General features: G+C 34.6%; 1 protein-coding gene across 1 annotated transcript in view; it reads left to right on the top strand.

Moving 5' to 3' along the window:
• Window positions 1-12,058, top strand: part of SP4 (Sp4 transcription factor) — a 59,886-nt gene that overhangs the window by 41,190 nt on the left and 6,638 nt on the right. Inside the window, exon 5 of the mRNA XM_031455026.2 lies at window positions 1,349-1,548. Within this exon, the coding sequence (XP_031310886.1) occupies window positions 1,349-1,548 (200 nt within the window). The remainder of the gene's footprint in view (window positions 1-1,348; window positions 1,549-12,058) is intronic.

The raw sequence follows: 12,058 nt of genomic DNA, 5'->3' as shown, positions 1-12,058 counted from the left end.
CCAGGACTGGGAATTAGGTCTGTGATTGAGATTTATTCTGATTCTGTAGAGCTCCTGCCAGCTGCCTCTTTCCTCAGTTCTCTCTGGTATCCCAGCCAGTCAGTCTGCAGTTTAGTCTGTTACTGCAATGAGTGTGTTAGTCTCCTCCCAATTGCCTTTTACAGCAGTCTCCACTGTTTTCTAAGAGCAAACCTCTCCACACTCTGTTGCAAATGAAGTCAGTTTCTTTGGGGGAAGAGAACTGGAGCTTTCTGTTTTACAGTGTGCTCTCCCTCTGGCCAAAATCTCTGTACTATGGCTCTTGAACTGGGGGGTTGGGACAATGGCACATTTCTCCCTAGGCATTCCTGCTGTAGGAGCTGAGCACTTGTGGGGAATGGAGCAGCAGTAGCCTCAGGTTTTACTAGCTTGTCTCCCCAGGCTTGGAATCTCTGATTTATGAACTGCAAATGAGCTGGGTCATGGATAATCTGGACCCCAATGTTTTCATCATGCCTCATCCAAGGTAGAGCCTGTGTCTCAGGGATTGGGATTGGGTGGAAGAAAGGAGTTCCTAATCTGTCAGCCACACTTACCTGGAACTTAGTCTCAGCAACAGATAATTAAGGATAGATTGAGAAATGATGATGCCCTGCCCCTCCTGAGAAAATACCCTCCAACTGGAAGGTGAGAGAAAAGGGAACCCTGTTCTCCGTTGCACCAGTCTATAGTGTTTCTATGTCAGAGAGGTGGAAGGAGGAAGGAGAACGGGAGTGAGTCTTTCTTCAAATACCGTAGACTCTTCACTGTTTAGCAAGTTCTATTTGATTTTCATGAATAAATGTTTCTTTATTTGCTGTATACTCATAGGGCCATTTCCAGAGATTGTAAATGGTATTTGCTTTTTTGTTTTTTAATCATTTTTGCCGGTTTCACTGGGGAGTGTAGATCCATGAAGCTCCTCATGCTGTTTTTTCTGGAAGTGAAACTCTGAACCTTATTCTTTTAAATGAGGATTATCATCTTTTGGTATTTGAGAGAAGAATGTTCAAGTGCTTTGAAGAGGTTGAAGAGATGTTTCTCCCAAGGGAGGAGCCTACTAGGAAAGGAACATGAATCCCATGGCAGAACATAAACTCTCTAAGATTAAGGTGTTTTCATAGTACTTCTGAGTTTACTACACAGCTTGGGTTTTTAAAAACATTTTTAATTGAAATTTTTCTTATTTGTAACTACGGTTGTAGCATCATGATTTTAAAAACCCATTTAGAATAACATCATTTAATTACCTTGATTTCCTCTTATTTTTCCTTAATTATAAGCTTGATGTTTGGGAGTGTAATTAACATTTGGTTTTTGTTTTTGTTAGAGGCAGTAATGAACCAGGAAAAAAGAAACAACATATCTGTCATATTGAAGGATGTGGAAAAGTTTATGGCAAAACATCTCACCTACGAGCACATCTTCGCTGGCATACTGGAGAAAGACCTTTTATATGCAACTGGATGTTTTGTGGGAAAAGATTTACAAGGAGTGATGAGCTTCAGAGACATAGAAGAACCCATACAGGTTAGTTGGTTTATTTTAGGACCTGTATTTTTACTTCTTTTTTCATTGCTTAGATGAAAATTTTAGTGATAATTAGCTATCAAATTGGAAATACGCAAATTAAGGAGAATTCAGTGTCGTGATTATATGAAAGATGTTTAAGATCAAAATTTTTTACCTCATTTCTGAGATATATTTTATTCTACTTTTTATAAGCTTTATTGGCATAATTACATGACTTTGAATTTTTTCCATTTGCTTATCTTGTATTCTTAGCATGTTGAACTCACATACATTACTTTTTGTCAGTATTTAAATAGATGAAAAGAAAGTTGAATTATTTTATTGGTGACTATTACTAGTTTTTGTGTTTTCACAATCTGGACAATTGACTGAAGCATCAAGAGCATCAAATATATTCTTCTCATTGTCTTTTAAGGTTTTTGTTTTTGTTTTTGTTTTTGTTTTTTGTTTTTTTGTTTTTTTGTTTTTGGTAAGTTTGGTGTTTTATCAGTCTAGAATTTTTTTGATGATGGCCTGGAAGGAAATACAATTTTATTTTTCTTTCATGTGGAAAGCCATTTCTTGAGTAGCCCATTTCTTTCTCCACTGGTTTGTAATGAAACTTCTCTCATGTATTAATGTCTCCTTTAAGAATGGCTCAGTTTCTGGGTCCTCTGGTTTGAAGCTTTTATCTATTTGTCAGTTCCTACACCAATACTGTATACTATTGTAATTACCAGAGGCTTATATTAAGTCTTGATATCTGTTAGGGCAATGGGGCAGTTTTCTTTTCTTTTTTTTTTTTGCATGTAACACCGACTTTCTCTGTTTAGAACACTATATATATGTATATATATACACACACACATATATAGACACAATATTTAATTATTGAATAAATTAATAATTTTAGTAGATTTTTTAATTGGACATTAAACTTTTATCTTGTATCAAGGTACATGTAGGGCAAAATGGCAGCTAGAACTAACATTTATTGCTCAGCTACCATTTATCAGATGTTTCAAATATATTATCTCATTTGATTCTAACAGCAGCACTGTGAGCTAGAAATTGGCTCCATTTTACAGATTAGAAAGTAGTCTCAGGTAAGAAAAAGTGGTTGTTAAATCTATTTAAAGTGATAACTAAAAATTATTTAGTTTGATATGCATGTAGATTAGTAATACAGATGAGTCTTAGTATAATGGCTCAATCACTGAGTTAATATTTTGCTAAAACCAAGAATTTTAATGTAAAAGAAGTTTTAAAAACTTTGTGTATATTACCTGGGAGTTTCTAATGCCATCTCATCTTACATATTGGCAAATCTGTTGTGATTAAAAATTAAGCCCATAACAATATTGATGTCTGTTTTAGAAAAATACTGTGCTATTTATGTCAGTATGTAGTAATTCCACCCTACATTAGCAGTGGGACAGATTAGGGATGCCAAGAAAATTTGGAACCTCTCACATGGTTTCATCATTTTCTTTGAGAAATAATGAATTTCTAAGGTTAATTTCTATTGCACATCCACACTCATATAGATAATACAAATTTATTGAAGGATTTATATAAATACATGTTTCAAAACCAAAGGTTAATGATTTGAAAGCATAATTTCTTCCTTTTTAAATGGTCCACACCATTATCATCTTTTAATAACATGAATAATTCAGAATTTAACATACGTTAAGCTTACTTTCAGTGTTTCAAACATATTGAATACATCATATACATAATTGTTTAATTAAACATGGTATTCTGAAAAATGTTTAGCTTTTATATCAGCATATACTTTTAAAGACATAATATAGTAACTTCCAATGTTTATTAAAGTTGCTGAAAAGAATATGAAATAGTATCTTTTGAAATAAATAAGTATTGATTAAGCATTTAAAACCTTGGTTATTCATGGGAAGAACAATGTTTTATCTAATACCCAACCAATGCACTGCAGGAAAACTCAGTCAGCACCTTACTATGAATGAATAAATGAGTTATTTTTATTCACTGATGAAAATAGTGCAGATTTTTTTGCTTTTGGTAAAATAAATATTAAAAAAGTTTTCAGATGACACATGCATGTTGTATTTAAAAATCAAAATCATATTGAAGACCTTGGATTGTTAAGGAGACTCTTTGCCCTACCCCCTATTTTGCTCCCCAGAGAAAACCATATTTAATCTCTAAACTATTTTTACATTTGAATTCATCCTGTGATGGCTGCCATATATCTAAATAGTATGCTTATACTGTTATTTATTGATACATCAATATTAAACACTCTATTGACTTCTTGCATTGAGTTGAGAATTTACCTCACTTTGGGCATGCAGTTGGCCAACAGGAACCTGAAAAAGTGCTCAGCACTGCTAATCATTAGGGAAATGCAAATCAAAACCACAATGAGATATTGCCTCACACCTGTCAGAATGGCTGTCATCAAAAAGACCACAAATAACAAGTGTTGGGAAGGATGTGGAGAGAATGGAACCCTTGTGAATTGTTGGTGGGAATGTAAATTGGTGCAGCTGTTACGGAAACAGTATGGAGGTTTCTCAAAAAAACTAAAAATAGAACTGCCATATGACACAGCAATTCCACTCCTAGGTATATATCTGAAAAAAATGAAAACTAATTTGAAATGATTTAGGCACCCCAATGTTCATAGCAGCATTATATACAATTGCCAAGATACATAAGCAGCCTAAGTGTCCACCAGCAGATGAATGGGTAAAAAAGAAGTGGTAGATCAATACAGTGGAATACTACTCAGCCATAAAAAGAATGAATTTTTGCCATTGGCAGCAACTTGGAGGGTATTATGCTAAGTGAGATAAGTCAGACAGAGAAGGACAAATACTTCATGATACCACTGAAAAGTGGAATCTAAAAAATAAAACACACTAGTGAATATAACAAAAAAGGAACAGACTCACAGAGAGAACAAACTAGTGAGAGTTTCACCTCCCTATTTTTCTCTCCTGTGTGTTTTTTGTTTTTCTCCGAAGTTTCAAATTGCCTTCTTTCCCCTTGCGTTGATTAACTTTATCACCTCCTCTTGTTATTTTAACTTTTCAAGGAAAGTATCAGCTCCATCCAGTTTCTTCTTATTCCTAGAGATCTCCAGCTTTCTAATCAAACACTGATTGATTCCTCTCTAGGGCTACTGCGTTTGTAATATTGACTCTTTTTTTCCCCTGCTCTTTTGGTTTTGATCTAGTGTTCTCAAGATCTCACACCTTCAGTTTTCTGTTTATTTCCTTGGTTTCTGGAAAACATTCTGAAATGCTTCCTACAAAAAGGCATAGGGAAGTAACCTAATTTTGAAATGTCTTTGTTTTGCTTTTCCACTTACGTGATGGTTTGGTTAGTACAGAATCCTAAGTTGCAAATTATATTCATTCAAAATATTAATGGCTCTGCCCTATATTCTCCTTGCATCCGTTTTACTAATAAGAAGTTCATTGTTACTCTTTTCTTGTTTTGTGTAGATGACCTAATCTTTTCCTTTTAGCTTTTAAGAGCTTGTTAATTTTATTTATTTATAATTTCTTAAATTATGAAGTAATTTTAATTTACAGAAGAGTTATGAAATGAAGCTCTTTTATACTTTCGAAAGAGTTGCAAAGATAGTATAGAAAGTTCTCATAAACCCTTCACCCAGCTTCCTCTGTTGCAAACCTCTTTTATAACACAATGTTAAGAAATTAACATTGGTAGAATACTATTAATTAAACTATAGACTTTCCCACAGATAATCCTTTTTTCCATTCCAGAGTTCAGTCTAGAATACCACACTGCATTTATTTGTCATGGCTCTAGTCTTCTGCAGTCTGTGAAATTTCCTCATTCTTTCCTGGTCTTTTCTTACCTTCACACTGGAAGATTAGGTGCCCTATAGAATATCCCTCAATTTGGGTTTGTCTTTTTTTTTTTTTCATGATTAGATTGAGGTTACAAATTGTTGCTGGGAAGAATATCACAGACATTATTGCTCTTCTGATTCTGTCTTATAAGACAGTACATAGATGAGAGTTTGGTTCTTCTCAACCCTTTCCTGGGTAGGCTCACAACCCTAAGCTTCCATATAGTCTTCTACATTACAAGGAGTATGTCAGAGCTTTTCAAAGCCCCTATGGATATTTGTATCTCCCAGCTTTTTATTTTAAGTTTTTTGTTTAGCCTTTTTATTGTTTGGCCCAAGTGTTGTTCATTGCCCTGGACATCCATGAAGTTTAAACACATGGCTATAATTGTTTTAGACAACACGTGCCATTTTCTACTTCCAGAGGAAGGTTTTTGCATTGGGCTACTTCCAAGGAAAGTGAAGTACAACAGTATTTTATGCGTCCTCCAAAGAAACAATGGTGATTCTTTGGGAAAAGAGTTTTGAAAGCTCCAGCTCTGTTCTGCTCCCTCTGGTGGCTGCCAGGCTGCTGGAGAGTAGAAAGTGGAACTAGGCAAATTAAAGCATCGCAAAACTTGCTGTTCTTACCAAGAAAGAGCTATTTTTTTAAAAAATTAAACAGCCCCTGAGTTACTGCAAGCCTTGATTAATTTCCAGAGTTTGAAAGGGTTGACTTGTTTTTTTCTCAATTTTCTGATTCCTTTCATAGAGCAGTGATTTTTTTTTTTGGTCACCATCTTTACTGACGTTACCTCTTTTGTGTTTTTTTGTTTTTTTCCCCTTTATTTCTGAAGAATTACAAGGATTAGAGAGTTGTTGAGTTCTGTTTGTGACGTGTTGAATGATGTGTTCTATGGCATGGTAGGAAAAGTCACATTCATAGTTGAGTTTAGAAATTGGGATCTTGACGTCACCGTCCATTTGTAGATGATAGTTAAAACCATTGCAGTAGATCAGAGATTGTCTTTTGAAAAAGAATAATAAAATGGCCAAAGGGCTTCTATATTTGAGTAGATAATTGCTAAAGGAAGAAGTGAAAAATTACTCAGTATACAAATTTATGTTCCTGCAAGTTCAGGGTCTCAAATCTCATCCAGTCTCTCAGAATATCCTATAAGTCTTACTCTTTTTTTTTTTTTTAACTTCCTCATTACCTTAGTAATTATCTGAACCTTAAGTCTTATTTCCCTTTTGTCACTCCCACTTAACCTCCCCTTACTCTCAGTCTTCTACTTATAAGAAAATTTAAGCCACACGAGTTCTCTCAAATTATCATTCCTCCCCCTTTTAATTTACTTGTATCCACAGGTGATGATAGAGGAGAATTGAGTGTACTTATAAAAAGTTCAGATATTCCAGGCTGGGTAGGTAAGAAGCATTGTCCAGGAGGTTCTGATAGATTCCTCTTGATAGGCATTGTAGGGGTCCAGGGACTACAGATTTCTCAGTTTGAATAATTCGATTTCTTAGAACAAATCAAAATATGGTTTCTGTAATGTGAGTTATATATAAAAGTCTGGTAAGGAATTAAACATATGCTACAAATGGACATTTAGTGAAAGTTATTCAGTGAACAAAGTGTATGTTTTTTATTTGTGATTACAATGCCGGGCATTTTTAAATGTCCCTATAATGGGTTGAATTGCGTCTCCCAGAAAGATATGTTCAAGTCCTAATCCCCGTTATCTGTGAATGTGACCTTATTCGGAAATAGGTTCTTTGCATGTGAGATGAATTAGGATGAAGTCATACTGTGCTCAGTGCCTAGGATTTAGGACCTACTGGACCCTAAATCCAATGACTGGCATCTGTATAAGAAGGGGAGAAGACAAAGAGACACAGGGGAAAAGGCCTTGTGAAGACAGAGCTTGAAGAACTGCAGCTGTAAGCCAGCCAATGTCAGGATTATCAGAAGTGACCAGAAGCTAGGAGGAAGCAAGGAAGGCTCTTCTCTAGAGCCTTTGATGGGAGTTTTGTAGTACTGACACCTTGATTTTGGACATCTAGCCTCCATAACTGAGAGAACAAATACCTGCTGTTTTTATGCCAACCACTTTGTGGGTTTTTTTCTGTTTTTTGTTTTTTTTTTTAAACAGAAGCCCTAGAAAACTGATATAGTCCCTTAGTTCACTCCTGAAATTATTTTGGTTTATAAATATGGAGGTATGTGGTTTATAAATATGGAGGTATGTCATGTTATCAAATGATAAAATTAGAAATAATATTAATAATTCATAAAGTATGCTTTATACACTATTTTAGCTTAGGTTTGAAAATGAGATTATAGGCAGAACTATTGACAGCTAGGTAATTGGCCCTTGATGACTACTCTAGATAAACTTAAAAGGTCTGATTTGTTCCATATATCCTTTCAAATCTGATTCCATTTGAAAATCTCAGCAGATTTTTTTTCTGAGAGAAATTACCGTTAATATATTAGGAAATAATCTACTGTAGTTTCTAAATATGAATATTTTACTTAAATCCTTTAAAATACTACAGTATTTTAATAATCATGTAATAGAGCATGGCAATCTTGTTAATAGTTTGAGTAAAAGAAGCTTTTTTTCCCCTATACTCAGTTTATTAAACCAAAATCATTTTGGTTACATTCTTGAGATTTTCTTAGAGAGATAAAATTTATTCTTGACATGCTTTTGATACTTGTAATGAAGATGTTTCATAGATCCTGAACCATATAATCAGTAATAATTCATTTTTATTAGGCTTTAATTTTTTCAGGATTATGTCTTACGTAACTGGTTTTCTATTACTGCCACAACAGACTACCACAAAGTTAAGAGCTTAAAACAACGCACATTTTCTTAATACCACAGTTTCTTTAAGTAAAAAGTCATAGTAGGCTCAGCCTGGGTCCTCTGCTTAGCATCTCACAAAGTTGAAAACAAGGTGTTGGCTGGATAGTGTTCCTTACTAAAGGCTCTGGGGAAGAACCTGCTTCCAAACTCATTCACGCTGTTAGCCAAATTTCAGTGTTTCCTGTTGTAGGATGTAGGTTCCTGTTTTCCTGTTGGCTGTCAGCAGGGGGCTGGTGTTTGCTCCTGGAGAAGGCCCACATTCCTTCTCATACTTTGCATGCTCCAGCAACAGTAGATCAGGTCTCTCTTCTAATTTCTCTGATTTCTCCTGTTGCATCTGACTTCAGCTGAAAGAAAGTTCTGCGCTTTTAAGAACATGTGTGATTAGATTGGGCCACCTAGATAATCCGGAATAATCCCCCTGTGGTAACCTTTATAATCTTAGTTATGTCCCTTTTGCCATGTAATAAAACATATTTACAAGTTCCAGGGATTAGTGCTTGGATATCTTTGGTAGGGGAGGGGAAATTTTGCCTACCATAAGTGACTAATAATGAAGTTTTGGTAATTAGTTGCATTAATTATGAAAAACGTTAACTCTACTAAGGGTAATTGTAAAAATAATTAAAATAATTGTAAATATAAATACAAAAAATATAATTGCCATATACATAGTGTAAGAAATCTACCTCCTTGTATCTGTATATTATAAATTTTAATGATAATATTTGCTAAGAGAAGGAAATTCAAAAATTGTCTGACATCACAGAAAACACACTTCTGTGTGGAAAAGGTTATTAATAAACTGAAATGTCATTCCCCTAATGATAGTTTAATTGTACAACATAATTTTTTTTCAAATATCAGTTAACTATATTTGTGTCTATTTCTGGGCTCTCTATTCTGTTCCATGTACAACATAATTTGCTTATTTTGAGATTCTAGCCAGTTTTCATTGCTTGAAATTAATTGGACACCCACACCACTTAGGAGTAGACAAAGTCCGCACACAAACTGTGTGACCACCATTTCTCATTTATCTTACAGTTTGCTACTGAGTAGCTAGGGACTTAAATTTCTTTCTTAATTGCTGCTAGTAACTCTTTCTAACTCGTAAGGTGGTTGTAGATGACTATCTCAAGATAATGGAAGCTGCTTAAAGTCAGAGACTCTTAATTTGTTCATTTTTATATCACTAGTGCCTGGCACATTATAGATGTTCCATAAATATTTGTTGAAAAATGACTGAGTTTATGAACATCACAGCTAACAAATATTTATTAAACAGCCAGTGTGTACAGGCTGATGACCCAGTTGATTGTGTGCTTACTTTGCCTTCAGGCTGTCACCACCCGATTTCTTTGATTATTCTTGGCCATTGTTGCCATAAAAGAATAGACATCTCTAATTGCATCTGGTGATAAAGTATAGAAAGCCTAAACTAGAAATCAGGTGCCTTGAACCCCTGCTCTGATATCAGTAAGTTGTATGATTCCCAAGCAAATTAATTTTTGAGCCTCAACTTACTCATCTGTAAAATGAAAATGTAAAATAAGATCTTCAAGATTTCTTCCAGTTTTAAAATTCGTAAACTGAGAATTTTTATTTTGAAATAAAATGGGAAATTTGAGAGATAAAGAAGTTCAAGATTGGTCCTTAAACAGAAATCGTCACTTAATTGTTTTTCGCCCTTGTCTCAGTGTCAGCATTCATAAAAAGCAAGTCATTTTCCGTAAGACTTAACTGCCTTTATATTTAATTTCTTTGAGGATTTTGTCTAAAGCATTTATTTATCCTTTCGTTTCATTTTTCAACACTGAAAGAGAAACAAAATTTCAATTAGAAATTGCAGGTGCAATTTAAAAAAAATAAAAGCACACACATAAAGAGGGGCTAATATCTGATATGACAAGCTTGAACGTATGGATTTTCTATTGGTAAGTCAGAAGTGGGGCCAGGTAAAAGAAGTCAGCTAAACTGAATTTTCTTATTATCCAAATTCCACTATCCGACAGGAAAATATTACTTCTTTCCCTTAAGTAACACTTTTAAAGGGAAGGACTAAAGCTAAAGGGTGGTCCATTGTGAACATGATGATATATCAGTTAACCACATTTTTATGTCCACTATCCAGTATACAGTAAAACGAAATGACTTTTTTCTAAAATACGGGAGTAGTTAGTTCCAGTAGAACTGTCTTATCTTTTTTAAAAAACACACTTACTGTGATAATGGTTCCTGTACAGTGAACTACACAGATTTCAGATGTACAGTTTGATGAATTTTGATAGCTGTATACACCCATGAAACGACCACCACAATCAGGATAGCTAACATTTCCGTCACTTCCCAAAGGGTGCAATTTTTGAATTTCCAGTTTATCCCTTCCCACCCCCTTTACCCTCTGGAAACTATTAAGTTTGTTCTCTAAGCCTGGGAGTCTGTTTCCGGTTTGTAGATAAGTTCACTTGTGTTCTTTTTTTTTTTAGATTCCACATATAAGTGATATCATATGACATTTTTCTTTCTCTTTCTGGCTTACTTCACTTAGAATGACGATCTTCAAATCCATCCATGTTGCTGCAAATGGCATTATTTCATTCTTTTTATAGCTGAGTAGTATTCCATTGTGTGTGTGCCTGTGCGTGTGTGTATGTATGCATGGGCACACACACACACACACACACATACACATATCTTCCTTATCCAGTCATCTGTCGATGGACATTTGGGTTGTTTCCATGTCTTGGCTATTGTAAATAGTGCTGCTGTGAACACTAGGGTGCATCTGTCTTTTTGAATTATATTTTTCTCCATATATATGCCCAGAAATGCGATTGCTGGATCATATGTCTATGTTTAGTTTTTTAAGTAACCTCCATGCTGTCCTCCTTAGTGGCTGCACCAATTTACATTCCTACCAGCAGTGTAGGAAGGTTCCTTTTTCTCCACACCCTCTCCAGCATTTATTGTTTGTAGACTTTTTAATGATGGCCATTCTGACTGATGTGAAGTGATATCTCGTAGTTTTGATTTGCATTTCTCTGATAATTAATGATGTTGAGCATCTTTTCATGTGCTTGTTGGCCATTTGTATGTCATCTTTGGAGAGATGGCTGTTTAGGTCTTTGGCCCATTTTTTGATTGGGTTGATTGTTTTTTGATATTAAGGTGTATGAGCTGTTTGTATATTTTGGAAATCAGTCCCTTGTCAGTTGCATCATTTGCAAATATTTTCTCCCATTCTGTAGGCTGTCTTTTTATTTTGTTGATGGTATTCTTAGCAGTGCAAAAGCTTTTAAGTTTAATTAGATCCCATTTGTTTATTTTTGCTTTTATTTCCATTATTCTTGGAGCTGGTTTAAAAAATATATTGCCATGATTTGTGTCCAAAAGTATTCTGGCCTATGTTTTCCTCTAGGAGTTTTATAGTATCTGGTCTTACATTTAGGTCTTTAATCCATTTTGAGTTTATTTCTGTGTATGGTGTTAGAGAATGTTCTAATTTTGTTCTCTTACATATATCTGTCCAGTTTTCCCTTCACCATTTATTGAAGAGTCTGTCTTTTCTCCATTGTATAGTCTTATCTCCTTTGTCATAGATTGATGGACTGTAAGCGCATGGGTTTATTTCTGGACTTTCTATCGTGTTTCATTGATCTGTGTATCTGTTTTTGTGCCAATACCATACTGTTTTGATTACTGTAGTTTTATAGTATATTCTGAAGTCAAGGAGTGTGATTCTCTCAGCTCCATTCTTCTTTTTTAAGATTGTTTTGGCTATTGGGGTCTTTTG

Source organism: Camelus dromedarius, chromosome 7, assembly GCF_036321535.1.
Source record: "Camelus dromedarius isolate mCamDro1 chromosome 7, mCamDro1.pat, whole genome shotgun sequence".
In the NCBI taxonomy this organism is placed as follows: domain Eukaryota; kingdom Metazoa; phylum Chordata; class Mammalia; order Artiodactyla; family Camelidae; genus Camelus; species Camelus dromedarius.
This window is presented reverse-complemented; position numbering and strand designations above follow the sequence as displayed.